Source organism: Puma concolor, chromosome A1 (assembly GCF_028749965.1).
Source record: "Puma concolor isolate L17-30 chromosome A1, mPumCon1.1.hap2, whole genome shotgun sequence".
In the NCBI taxonomy this organism is placed as follows: domain Eukaryota; kingdom Metazoa; phylum Chordata; class Mammalia; order Carnivora; family Felidae; genus Puma; species Puma concolor.
In genome coordinates, this window is record NC_141667.1 from 230,452,245 (window position 1) to 230,467,420 (window position 15,176).

Sequence of the window (15,176 nt, forward strand, 5' to 3'; positions counted from 1 at the left end):
AGACTGACCTGCAAAAATGTTAAAATGTTGCTAGTACAGGGGTCACCTACGAAGAAAATAAGACAGCTAAAAAAGAATGTATAAGTGGAAAATTTGGTCATCAACAAATCCTTACAGAATACATGCATTTAAAGGAAAAAAGAACAAAAAAATGTAGTTAGAGAGGAACAACAAAAATCAGGAGATAGAAACCAGAGAGAATTTCAAGAATAAAGGTGCAGTGAGCTGTGTCAAATAATGCAGAAAGGACATGTATAATGAAGACTAACTAGTATCACTGGATTCGAGGCCTTCAATAAAGCATTTTTGGAAAAACAAGAAAAGCAAATGCCAAAATGTGAGTAGTGAGGACTGAGAGATAAGTGGGTAAAAGAGACAAAGATACAGATTACTCTTTGAGGTCTGGAGACTGAAAAAGAAGAGACAAGCACACGGTTTAGAAGCACAGCAGAAAGGTATTTTTCAGGAGGGTAACTGCATATGTCTGTAAGTTGTGAGAATATGCTAATAACTAACTTTCAACCATTAACACATGTTCCATAGTCAACAGTATTCCAAAGCAATCTTAAAACCTAGGCAATCTGAACTTTCACCTTGGGAATTTGGTGACTGAGATAGTAATACATAACATATATTGTGCTAGAAAATCTCTAGAAGTATGGATGCTTTTCACACATAGTGAATATTTAACGATTTGTACATACTTTTTACACACAATAAGTTTCAAACAAAGCCCATTTCTCTCACATATTTCCATACTTCTGTAAGAGTTTCCACCTTAAAACTGGTAGCACCAATACATTTAGAAATATCAGACCAAGAATGTGATAAATCAACCGACTGTATCACCAATCTAAAAAAAAAATTACAAAGGTTTTCTTCTAAGAAATTTAATATATATTTTTAAACAATTTTCACTTTCTTGCAAAATAATATTATTTCTAAAATTTAATGAGGAAAAACTAAACCAGGAAATTATGGATTCCTCGAAATCTCATTTTCAAATGGTTTAGTATAATATCTGAATTACAACACTAAAACTAAAACAAAACAAAAACAAGATTTGGAGATCTGGAATAGCTTTTTTAAAGACTAAAGTACCATATTCTGACAAAATGATTACAAAAAACAGGCAATTGCTTATGGCTAGGAGTTACACATAAGCACTAATTTAAAAATAAGCAGAGGGAAGGGTGGAAAGAAAAATTACAATAATCCCTAAAATAAATGCCAAATTCTTATACATAAGACTACTTGGAAAAGAACAGGAAAATTAAGTGTAAAATGACCAAAAAAAATGAATGAAAAGCTCATATTTAAATATCATATTTTCCATTATGGAAGTCCTTTTTAATTTTCTCAATGATGCTAAAAACTTCCAAAGTAACAGGATTCAAATACTATGTTACTCTAATATGAAATCTGTAAGACTAGAGAATAAATCCATTAGTATCGCTGTTAATAACTTCAAATTTTAACTGGCTGGAGAAGTAAGAAATGTTTATTAATCTGTATCATATCTTTATAAAACTGTAAATGTCTGTATTTTTTATTCCTTTTAAGACCTCAATATATTCAATTCTCATTATTTACACATTCCAAATCTGTGAATTCACCTACTCACTACAATTTATTTGTAACCCCAAAATCAATACTTAAAGTGAGTAAATCAATACAGTAGTGAACAATCTGAATCATCTGACATACATCCCATCTGAATGAAGTTGAACAAAGCAAGGCCTGTTGTGTCAGCTCTTGTATTGCAAACAAGTGTCCTTTTGACAGTCTATTTAGTGCCACATTTTTTCACATTTTTGTGCATCTGTTGGTGGTTTTGTTGTTTAAAAGAGCTCCCAAGCATAGTGCTGTTCAGTGTTCCTAAAAGCAAGAAGGTTGTGATATGCCATAGGGAGAATACATGTTAGCAAAGTTTTATTCAGGCAGGAGTTACAGCTCTGTTGGTCATGAGTTCAATGGTAGTGACACAACTATATATTAAATCATATGTCCTCAAATAGAAACACACATAAAACAAGGTTATGTACTGACAGACTGACAAAAATGTTGGGAACAGAGCCTTGGAGAAACCACCCCTGTATTTCCCTTAGAAGCAATGGATCAGTATTTGGTAATTTGGTGGCTGGGGTGACTCTGTAGAATAGAACTACTACAAATAACGAGAATCGAATGTACTGTGTTAGCAACCCAAAACTCAAACAACAGTTTTAGAACTCTGAAATGTTTCTCATGCATACATTTTCCAAAAGGAGACAACTCAACATTTTTATCTCTATATCATGGAGGACTTTTTTCTTCCTAAAAAGTCAAAGACCATATAAAGTCTATTCTATATGGCCATCTTCCTTACATTGATAGCTAATGCGCAGAGCTGGTACTGTTCTAATGTGATGATTTCATGATAACAAGGTTCTTGTGCCAGCTTTACAATAGCACTTCCAGCTGCAAGCCTCAGACGTGACATATCCGGTTTACTAAAAAATAAATAAGAAAGAATTATAAATTAGATTTCTAAATGTCTGCAAAAGAACATTCCTACTTGCTACATCAAATTTTTAAAAATTTCCTGTGGCCAAAAAAAGGGCAGAAGGCAATTCAGTGACACTGAACACTTATGTTTACTTAACTTTGGAACATGGTGTCTAATACTCCAAAGTTATTTTCCTTAACACAGCCTATACTGAAGTCATTTAATTCTACATAAAATAGCTTTAGCCAAGATTAAAGCTTAGAATATATTTGTATGTTTAGCTAAAGTCTTCTGGTATGGATTTTTTTTGGTTATGTGTTTACTTATAGATTAGGCACAAAAATGTCCTAACTTGTTAATCAGTCAACTAAAACTAATGTGCTAAGTATAAAAGAAGAATGAAAGCAGGTGTAGCAGAAAACATCACAATTTTTAGAATTCAACTTTTCAAATATTACCAAGAAGCTCCTTTTAAATTTAAGAAAACTTCTGCTTAATGGGACACACCTCAAACATTAGCAAAATTTTTCTTTTTCTTTTTTTTTTATGATTTGAGAGAGAGAGAAAGAGTATGCAAGCAGGGGGGTGGGGGAGAGGAGGAGAAAGAGAATCTGAGACAGGCTCCACACTCAGTCCAGAGTCCTGACGCAGGGCTCGATCCCATGACCCCTGGATCATGATCCGAACCGAAATCAAGAGTTAGATGCTCAACTGACTGAGCAACCCAGGCACCCCTAAAACATTAGTAAATTCTTAAATAGTAAATACATCTAAACAATTCTTCCTAATATAGTGATATATCAGATGAATTACACAGTAAATCCTGATTTACTGTGATTATTTTCACTTCAAGAAGCCACCGAGCCATCATTTTAATAGCCTTAATGTATTTAAAAGACAAACTGACTCCCCATGTACTTTCACAGTAAAAGATTATTTAATACTCATAAAACAAGTATGTGTCTACCATATATACAGTGCTGAGAGTGAGTTAAAAGACAAATTCTTGGTCTTCTACAATCTAATGACCTAATTGGCTTAAGACTCTCCTTTCTCTAAGGATTATGCAAAAATGCTGACTGAATGCATGTCAACATTTATAAGGTTCTAAAGTTACATGTCCTAGAGGTGCTATTCAGTTAATCAACAGCAATATTCCAAGTAGCTATTATGAGGTAATTCACTTGACCACCACTAAAGGAAATTCTGTTTTTCTTCTGGAGTTTATTTAGTGCAAATAAAGACAAATAATTAAATTCAATATTTTACAACTAAGTTTTTGAAGACCAAATTTCTATATAAAGACTTGTTTTAAAAGTGAACCAATGTTACTCCTGAAATCATTGTTGCACTACATGCTAACTAATCTGGATGTAAATTAAAAAAAAAAAAAAAAAAAAAGTGAACCAATGCAATTCACATATATTTGCAGAATTAAAACACACATTTGATTTCATTAAAGAATAACATGAATAAAAACAGGTGAGATGAAATCTAAATATGCACATGAATAGTGACTATTATAATAGCTAGACAAGACATTATAATGTCTTATAATGATTATAATCATTATCTCTATTTTATTTATTTTTGAGAGTGTGCATGTGCCCACACAAGTGGGGGAGGGGGAGAGGGGGAGGGAGGGAGGGAGGGGGAGAGAGAGAGAGAGAGAGAGAGAGAGAGAGAGAGAGAGAGAGAGAGAAAGAAGAAGAAGAAGAAGGAGAAGGAGGAGGAGGAGGAGGAGGAGGAGGAGGAGGAGGAGGAGGAAGGGAGGGAGGGAGGGAGGGAGGGAGGGAGAGGGAGAGGGAGAGGGAGACACAGAATCCGAAGCAGGCTCCAGGCTCTGAGCTGTCAGCGCAGAGCCTGACACGGGGCTCGAACCATGAACCGTGAGATCATGACCTGAGCTGAAGTCGGATGCTCAACCGACTGAGCCACCCAGGTGTCCCTATCTCTATTTTATAAATGAGGAAACAGACACACAAGGTAGTTAAAGTCATTTGCTAAAGGTCACCTAGCTAGTGAGTGGTGGTGCCAGGATTTGAATCCAGGCTCCAGGGTCCAATTTTTGAATCACTATACTCAACTACATATTTCAAACAAAACAAAGTGTGTGTGTTTATATAATTTAATTTAAATCAAGTACATTTTTAAGTTTGCATATATTTAGATTTATAGTTCTGGAAACAGATTCAATAACTTGTCTTCTACCCAGTGTGTTCTTTTTCCTTTAGACTTTAATAAGAATGGAAAACATCAATTACTGATTGGTACACTAGCCATTTCACATTTAGATATTCAAAAAAGTAAACATTTATTGTTTAAAATATTTACAATGTACAGCAATACCCTGCCCCAGACATATGACTGCCATTTTGAAATAACCACTGTATAAAAGCATATTATAATAAAAATATATGCACATCTCCATGGGAATACTAATTATTTTCTTAAAAAGAAAATGACCTTTAAACATTTACACACGGGGGCGCCTGGGTGGCTCAGTCAGTTAAGCGTCCGACCTCGGCTCAGGTCATGATCTTGCGTTTCATGAATTCAAGCCCCACATCGGGCTCTGTGCTGACAGCTCAGAGCCTGGAGCCTGCTTCGGATTCTGTGTCGCCCCCTCTCTCTGCCCCTCCCCTGCTTGTGCTCTCTTTCTCTCAAAAAATGAATAAATGTTAAAAAACAAATTTTTTTTAAACATTTACACATGATATTGAAATACTGCACAAGAATTTTGAAATGATAATTACATACCTAATTTTCCCCTGTTCTGTCAAGTCTCCATCACTATGCAATATTGTAGTTAGCAATCTTAAGGTAGAAGTTCCTGATTTACTGTGATTATTTTTCATTCCAAGGAGCCATCGAACCATCATTTTAATAGCCTGAATCTATTTAAAAGACAAATTGACAAATACAACATTGCTACATTAAAAGAAAAATTCTGCATCAACCTTCAAAAAAATGAAATGGTTTCAATGGATGCTTTTTAAGAAAAGGAAAGGAAAAAAGAATCATTCTTTTCTGCATATATCAAGATAACGGAATGCCTTAAAGATGTTTTACCCACCCACCCATGCAACTGACGAATGATAGAACTAAAGACTAGTTCTTTTTGTTTAATGTTTCCCCATCATAAGCTTTACTCCTTAGACCCCACGGTAAATCATGCTAACTTTCTTAGTCAGAAAAGTTAAGTTCCCAACTACAAATTATATTCCATCTTTTGTGCTACATTTTATAATATGAAGTACTTAAGTACTTTAAAATATGTTACTGCCTTTAATGTTTCCAACAACCCTTTTTGAAGAGGTGCATATTACCTCGTTTTCACTTATTATCTTAGTTTTTTACAGATCTATGGCTCAGGAGCTAAGTGGGTCTAGAACAATGGTATATGGCAGAAACTTTTCAGATCCCTCTCAAAGGGCATTTGTTAAGCATGAACTTAAGTGCAGGTCACCTGCCTTCTAGTCCAGTGCTACCTGACTACACAAAACTGCTGCTTGAGACCAATGCTGAGAAAACAGGTTTATACTGGAACTAAAAGCACCAAGCATCATTCCACCAGCTGCAGAAACAGCATCAAAATCTGAAGCTGGAATAACGTGACAAAATAGTTCCTAATATAAAATGTAAACTAGTACACACATACACACACAACACGAACAGATTTATATGAAACACAACTAGAAAAACAGTATCTAATATATTTTTTCCTGGCAGTGGAATGAGATGTGGTCTACATTACAGACTGTAGATCCTTTTAATAAATACTCTCTACACTAGTGATGAATAATCTTTTATGTATTACTCCTACTTCAAGGAACAATGGGTTGAATTGTTTTTTAAATCAAAATAAAAAGTTTTATCAAATCTCATAGAAAAGGTGAATAGTCTTCTCCTGGATGACCATCTTTACTGAATAGGAGAATGTACATGAGAAAACCAGCATGGTCTTTTCTAAGCAGCAACATGGAGGCAGTTTTAAACACTTTTTTTTTTTTTCTTTTCACATTAGATTATGTGCAGTTGCCCATGAGGCCTCAGGTTTTCATTACTGCTCTTTACTCTCAAAGCAGATGGAGGGCGCCTGGGTGGCTCAGTCGGTTGAGCGTCCAGCTTCGACTCGGGTCATGATCTCACAGCTCATGAGTTCGAGCCCCACGCTGAGCTCTGTGCTGACAGCTCAGAGCCTGGACCCTGCTTCGGATTCTGTGTCTCCCTCTCTCTCTGCCCCTAACCCAGTCATATTCTGTTTCTGTCTCTCTCAAAAATAAATAAACATAAAAAAAAATTTATAAAAGCAGATGGGATAATGTCATATAATAAATATAAACACTTGGATGATTTTAACAGCCATATCTTTATAACAGGAATTTTAATACCTATAATGATAATACAATCTAGTGAATGTATTAAAATAAAAAGGTCTATGTATATCACTCACTTTGACCATTGTCTCAGGAGAAACTTCTTCATCTGGAACCCAAAGCTTAGTTGTCTTTTTTCCTGGGAGCTAAACAAAAATGAAGGACATTAAAACATAAATAAGAATTTTCATGTTTAATTAATACTTAGTGAATGAATGAAGTCTTTATCTTCTGCAGTGATGGTCATTATAGATGACTAACCTACCTCATCTATTTCTCGAAAAGGTTGACTTATCTTCACTAGCACCCACATATAGCACTTACACATCCATCAGCAGTTGATGCTTTATAAGTGTGAGGAAGGACCAACTCTAACCACTTAAACATATGCTTCCTTACTTAGCCCTTTGAGACTAATGATTCAACTATTTAAGGCAGTTGGCACAGACTAGGATCAAACTCAACAAAGCCAAAAAGCAGTTCTTAAACAAGGGGTAAGATATATACAAAAAATTTTGAGAAGAAAAATTAGGAAGACTTGCAGTTGACTCTAACGAAGAAAAAAACATGCATTAATATCTTCCTACCTAAATCCCACCAAAATGGCAACAGATACACAGCAGGGCTGGAAACCAAAAAGGGCCAAGGAGAAGGCCAGAACCTTAGAAAATTGAAAAACAAAAAATATACAGTAAAAAAATGAACAGAGCTAGAAGGTTTCCATCTCCATAAAAGCACAGAAGGAAATATCCTCCAAAAAAGTTTGGGTGTTTTTTTGTTTTGTTTTTTTAAGCACAATCACAGAACAATCCTGAGATGACAAAGCACAGGCGTTGCAATACATGTGAATTTACAGTGGCAGCCAGGGAACTAAAGTAAGATGACAAGAGAGCTGAACCCAATCTTGGAATACTAGAGATCCAGTATGCTGCCTGATGACAGGAGTGATTTCCAGAGGGAGACTCAGAAACAGAACTCAAATGGCAGCTCAGGTAACTCTTGGGCAACAGGACAGGTGGTCCCAACATCCAGAAGGCAAACTTGTCAAACACATACAGCTTTCGGCTCACTTCAGTTGAGAAATGCCTTCAAAGTATAAAGTGGAAATAATGAAAAAGCAATCACATTAGAAATGTTCTGATGAAATTTCTGAACTAAGAATATCAAAAAGATCCCAAAGATTCCATGGGGAAACCTTCCAAAAAACAAGTGAAAATCAGATCAAGTTGAGATTTCTCAGCTGCCGAGACTAGATGCCAAAAAACAATTTTCTGAATTTTCTGCAGCCAAGTGCCCTGAAACATAGGATACCAGTACTCAAGAATAAGGGAAAATATATTTTCAGCAAGCTAAGACACAGAGAAAGTTTCCAAGTTATACACCATTTTGAAAGAATTATTCAAATATATATTCTACTAAAATATTCAATTCATAAGAAAAAGTCAATCAGTATATATTACAAAATAGAAAAAGTTATAAATAAAACCAACAGACTCTCAGATGGTTCAAAATAATATAAATCCCAAACAGATGCAATAAAATCAATGACAGAGTAAATGTACAACTAACAAGATGAAAAAATGTATCAGTCAAGATCAAAGGCATGAAATGGGATATGGATTTGATTGGGACACTGGTGTAAATAGGATACTGATGTGCTTTTTAAATCTTATAACACAGCAAGATATAAAATTCATGAACATCTGTACAACTAGCAGAATATCAAAATAAATCAAAACAAAAATGATTTAAAAAAAAGAGTAAAAGATAGAAAATGTCATCACCACAGAAGACTTGACTATATCACTTTCAAAACCTGATATATGAAGTGGGGATGAAAAATGGTAAGCAGAGGAAACACATATAGAAATATAAGGAAATTAGTAGAGCGATATAATATTTAAGGATTAGAAATTTTCTCATTTCTAATAATCAAGACTGGCATTCTTCAGAAAAAAATAAAAATAAGGAGAAAAGAGTTTATTTAGCAAGAAAAATGAACAAAAGACTCAAACTATAAAATAATTCTCCAAATCACAACCACGAATATAATACAAAACTTAAAAAATCAAAGTACCTAACAAAGTTTTACAAGAAAATTTTTCAAATTTTCTTTATAAAGAAAATTACAAAACTTTAAGGAAAGACACCCTGTAGATGAGCCAACAAAGCATCCGTAAAGAACAGAGGGTATAAACAATATAAGTGGTACAATGCAGAGGACTGGAAGAAGGAAAGATTACTCAATAATCTATGATGGGAAATTTGGTTGCCCTAATGGAAGAAAAAAGAAATGAAATCCTTAAAGTCACAGCATACAAACAAATGAATTAATTCCAGATGGATTAAATTTTTTTAATGTGAAAAGAAAACCTTAAAACTTTTAGAACATACGGGAGACTATTTTTGTAACACTAGAGTAGGGAAGGCTTTCTTAAAGATGTAAAAAGCACTAACTACAAAAGAAAGGAATAAATTTAGCTACATTAAAATTGATAATTTTTGTTCAAAAGACACCACACAAAGGGAGTAAAGACACACCATAAATGAGATTTTATGCATTTATTATCAAGATATTGCAACATATACCCAGAAAAGCATTAATGTGTGTTAAGATTACTTATAAAAGACAAAAAGCTCAGAAAAAAAGGCAAAAGACCTCAAAAGGAATTTCAGAAAGAGGCAACGTAAATAGTAACTAGACATAAAAACTTAATGAACAACCAGGGAAATGCAAATTAAGACCAGAATGAGTCTTAATGTATTTTCTAACTAATAAATGGGCAAAAGTGAAAAGATCTGACAATCCTGGGTATATATACTGCTAATAAAAAATAAGTTTTAACACTGATTTTGAAAAATAATTTGGGAATGAAAAGTTAAATGTGTGTATACACTGTGATTCATCAATTTCACTTGTATAACGATAACCTAGAGAAATTCTTGCTCATATGCAACAGGTGGCCTCTATAAGAAAATTCATAGGGGCACTGTTTCAGAGAGGAAAGAAATGGAAATATTCCAAATGTCCACTAAGAGAATACGTGTAAGTGATTTCACACACTGATATCATAATGCAGAGTAATGAATGAAGTACAGCTAGATATAATAACAAGGATTATATGAAGAAACAAATGTGTAATGACAGAAGCAAATCAGCCAAGAATATATATGGTATAACTCAAACATACGGATTGAGCCCCACGTTGGGCTCCATGCTGACAGTGTAGAGCCTGCCTGGGATTCTCTCTTTCCCTCTCTCTCTGCCTCTCCCAGGCTTATGCATTGGCTCTCTCTCTCAAAATAAACTAACATTAAAAAAAAAAAAAAAAAAAAAGGAATAAGTAAAACTAAACAAGTATTTTAGAGATATACATGTGGTAAAGTGTTTTGTTTTAGTTGGGGATTAATAGATCCCAATTCAACACAGTGGTTACCTGGGACAGAGAAGACACAGAAGGAAAGGTCTGGAGAGTAATAAACCAGGAGCTAACAATACATAAGTGTTCACTGTATTATTATAAAACAAGTTACAGAAATGTTAAATATATACAGATCAAAAATAACATTAAAATAAGACAAATTAATGGGTTAAAAAAGGTGAAAGTTCTGTTTCTGACAAAAGCTGATTAGACTTTTTGAACCATCTTCCTTGGAACAAACAGAAAGGTTAGATAACAGATCTTTTTTTTAAAAAAATCAGTTTTAAGGTGATAAAAGAGCTACCAAAGCAGTGAAAATTTGCAGGATAAAGTTTCAAAAGAAGAGAGAAATCAAGAGATTTGAGTCTGGCCCTAGGATTGCTTTTCTCATAAAAACTGATAACTGATTCTAAAAGGGAAAGAAACTGACAATTAAGCAATGTTTTCATCACTGTCACAGAGGTGGAAAGGAAAAAAACTGGAATTCTGGGCCCAATAAAGAACAGAGTCCCTATAAAACATGCTGAACATCTAGGTGGATCCCTAACAAATACACCCTACACCTAAAGGTGATCAGAAAAAGAATCACCCTGTCAGAAACTGAAGTCTAGCTTCCAAACAGTGCATTCTTGACTGGACCAACGTGATCTGACAACAGCTCAACTACCTATCAGCAGGAAAAATAAATCCTCTTCAGAAGAATTACAAAATTATTCAGAGCCTCAAATTATCTGTAACATTTTTCACACACAAAATCTACCACTCAATCAAAAATAACATGTACAGGGCACCTGGGTGGCTCAGTAGGTTGAGTGTCCAACTTTGGCTCAGGTCACGATCTCACAGTTTGGGAGTTTGAGCCTCACATCAGGCTCTCTGCTTTGGATCCTCTGACCCCCTCTCTCTATGCCCCTCCCCACCTCTCAAAATTAATATTTTAAAAAATGTGTATAGGACAAGATTTTACCAAAAAGAGAAAAAAAAAAACAAAACAGATAAGACAAAAAGAGCCACAGGTGATGTAGAAATTAAGGCTGATGTCAACATTAACATAATTAAAGAAGTTCAATAATTAAATGACAAGATAGAGAATTCTGACAGGGAACTAAAAGCTATACTAAAAACTACAGGGGGGCACCTGGGTGGCTCAGTGGGTTAAGTGGCTGACTTCCGCTCAGGTCATGATCTCATGTCTCATGAGTTCGAGCCCAATGTTGGGCTCTGCTGACAGCTCAGAGTCTGGAGCCTGTTTCGGATTTGGTGTCTCTGTCTCTCTCTGACCCTGCCCCGCTTGTACTCTGTTTCCCAAAAATAAACATCTAAAAAAAAAAAAAAATTAAAAAAATTTTTTTAAAGCTACAAATAAATTATAAAATTGAAATATAAAATAAATGCAATTAAGAATTCAGTGCATGGGCTTAACACAGATTAAACAAATCTGAAGAGCAGGTCAGAAGAAAACAAAACTGAAGCATCAACAGGGAGAAAAGTATATGAAGGTGTCAAAAAAAACTGTATCATAGTAAAATAAGTTGTATGTTTACTGTGCATGATTAGAACTACAGTAAGAGAGGAAAGAGAATATGAAACAAAAATTTTTTAGAATTTATGCAAGATATCAAAGCTAAACATTCAAGAAGATCTACAAGCCCCAAGTAAGATAAATATAAAGAAAAGCACATCCAGACACACCTTAGTGAAACTGGAAACCAATGCAAAATAGAAAAAATTAAAAGCATTCAAAGCAAAAAGAAAATCTTCAAAGGAACAAGGCCATCAGCTGATTTCAAGAGAAAAGGTAAGAAAATGGAAGATGATGGTAAGGGGAGAAAACATACCTGTGTAGAATTCTAAACCTGGAGGAAATATCCTTTAAAAAAATCAAGGCAAAGAAAAGACATTTTCAGACAAATAAAACCCAAGAGACTGAATTCACAATAATCCACACTAAAAGAAATACTACTTTAATTCTTTAAGTAGGAAGAAAATCATCACATAAATAAAAAGGAATGAAAAACAAGAAAACAGGAAAAATATGTTGTAAATCTAAATAAATATTAACTGTATAAAATCACAACAGTAATGGTCCTATGTGTACAAGAGCACAAAAAGCATCAGGAAATGAAGGGAATTAAAGTATGCTAAAGTTCTTAAGAATACTGAACCTACTGTCCTGAAAGTTTAAAACAGACTCATTAATACTGGCCTTCAGTGAGTCAAGGAAGAATGTTGTAATCTCTAGGGCAACTACTAAAAGAAGAGGAAAATGTAAAAAACAAGTCAGTAAAGGGGAAAACAGAATAAAAATATTTGATCAAAAACAAGGAAAGAAAGAAGAGTAAAATGAATACGGAAATGACAGAACAAACTTAAGATAAAAATCAGATGGCAAATTAACCCAAATCACTATTTACATTACATATAAACAGACTACTCTAAATAAAAGACGAAGTTGAAAGAATATACACCAGGACGAAGATTCACTGTAGTGTCCTAGTTATGTCATTTAGATGAAGTTTTCAAGTCCTCTACTGATTACCAATAGTCCATCTTCCTCTCTAAGACTGAGAAGAAGATAAAAATGTCAACTATCACCACTTCTATTGTTTTGAAGGTCCTGGCCAAGGCATGAGGAAGAAAAAGAAATAAAGAGCATTAAGAATGGAAAAGAAAAAATTAAAGCTGTCTCGATGAACAAATGACATGACTGTGAAAAGAGAAAACCCCACAAATGCAAAAACTAACTGGTAGAATTACAAACTGCCTTTAACAATACCCTAGGATAAAAGTCAATATAAAAGAGAAGAAACTTTACATCCATATCCCAACAATATACAGTTAGCAGGTAAATATTAAAAAGCATATTATCTACAATAGCATCAAATAACATAAAATGCCTAGGAACATAGTTAAGAAAGATAAGACATCCACACAAAAATTTAAGAAACCTTATCCCGGGAAATTGAAGACTAAGACATATACCATCTTCGTGAAATAGAAAGCTCAGATTATAAATCCATGTTCACTGAATGAGAAGTGGTATTAAAATGATGATGAATAAAATTTATAACTCAACATAATACCTATCAAAATTCCAGCCAGTTAGGGTGAAGTATAGGGAGAACTGACAAGCTGATTCTAAAATTTAGATAGAAATGCAAAAGGCTAACAATAGCCAAAACAATCTTGAAAAAGCTACTGATGACAATAAGGAAGCAGCAGTAGTAGCAGCAGCAACAGCAGCAGTTGTCATTAAAGACATTTGGAGGACTTCTGTTACTAGATATCAAAACTTGTCAAAGCAATCTTGAGAAAGAACAACAAAACTGGAAGCACCATGCTCCTTGATTTCAAGCTATACTAAGCTATAGTAATCAAAACAGCATGGTACTGGCATGAAAACAGACAAAGAGATCAAAAGAATAGAGAGCCCAGATGTAAACCTGTGTGTGTGTGTGTGTGTGTGTGTGTGTGTGTGTGTGTGTGCTTCTAGTACAGTCACACAATCTATGACACAGGACACAAGAATATACAATGGGAAAAGGACAGTCTCTTCAATAAAGAGTGTTGGGAAAACTGGACAGCTACATGCTATCTTACGCCACATATAAAAACAAATTCAAAAGGGAAAAAGTTTAAATAAAAGACCTGAAATCATAAAACTCCTAGAAAACACAGGCAGTAAGCTCTTTGACATTTGTCTCAGCAGTAACTTTTTGCAAGAGTCTCCCCAGGCAAGGGGAACAAACACTAAAATAAACAAACGGGACTATACCAAACTAAACATCTTTTGCACAGCAAAAGAAATTGCCAACAAAAAGAAAAGGCAACCTACTGAATGGGAGAAGATACTTGCAAATCATACAACAGATAAGGGGCTAATATCCAAAATATATAAAGAATTTACACAACTTAGTATCAAAAACACAACCCAATTAAATAATGGGCAGAGGAGTTGAATAGATAATATCTCCAAAGAAAACATACAGAGGACACATGAGAAGATGCTCAGTGTCCCTAATCATCAACGAAATGCAAATCAAAACCAGAATGAGATATAACCTCGCACTTATCAGACTGGCTAATATAATATCAAAGATACATGGACTAGACTGATAGTTGACAAAGGAAGGGGTAGGTGGGCAAAATGGCTGAATGGGGTCAAAGGCACAAACTTACAGTTATAAAATAAATAAGTCATGGAATGTGATGTACAGCCTGGTAACTACAGTTAGTAATGCCATATAGTGTATATTTGATAAGCTGCCAAGATCTTAAAAGTTCCCACAGGGGGGAAAAAATGTAACTGTGTGGGATGGATATTAACTAGGCTTTTTGTGGTGATCATTTCAAAGTATATAAAATACTGAATCATTCCACTGCACACATCTAAATAATGTTACATATCAATTATATCTCAATTAAAAAATTAAAGGACAACTTAAAAGACAACCTACAAGATGGGAGAAAATATTTGCAAACTATGGATCTGACAAGAGAATTGTGTCTAGAAAGTATAAAGAACTTTCACTACTCAACACAGAGCCCTAAAAAAATGGGCAAAAGACACGTATAGTCTTTGCTCCAAAAGATACACAAATGGCTAATAAGTACATCAAAAGATGCTCGATATCATTAGAGAAATGCAAATCAAAACCACAGTGAGATGCCACTTCACACCCGTTAGGATGGCTATAATCAAATTAACAGAAAATAGAAAGTTGGCGAGGATGTGGAGAAAACTGGAAGTTTCATACAGTGCTGGTGGGAAGGTAAATTGGTGTAGCCTCTGTGGAAAATAGTTTGTCAGTTTCTCAAAAAGCTAAACACTGGGGCACCTAGGTGGCTCAGTCAATTGAGAGCCCAACTCTTTATTGCAGCTCAGGT

At 34.5% G+C, this 15,176-nt stretch overlaps 1 protein-coding gene across 5 annotated transcripts in view; it reads right to left on the reverse strand.

The window, feature by feature from the left end:
- Positions 1-15,176, reverse strand: part of PDS5B (PDS5 cohesin associated factor B) — a 194,950-nt gene that overhangs the window by 29,825 nt on the left and 149,949 nt on the right. For all 5 annotated transcript variants that reach the window (XM_025923648.2, XM_086713920.1, XM_086713929.1 and 2 more), the window contains exons 22-24: positions 6,945-7,013; positions 5,249-5,385; positions 2,369-2,492 (exon numbers count right to left, since the gene is read on the reverse strand). In XM_025923648.2, coding sequence (XP_025779433.1) covers positions 2,369-2,492; positions 5,249-5,385; positions 6,945-7,013 — 330 coding nt within the window. The remainder of the gene's footprint in view (positions 1-2,368; positions 2,493-5,248; positions 5,386-6,944; positions 7,014-15,176) is intronic.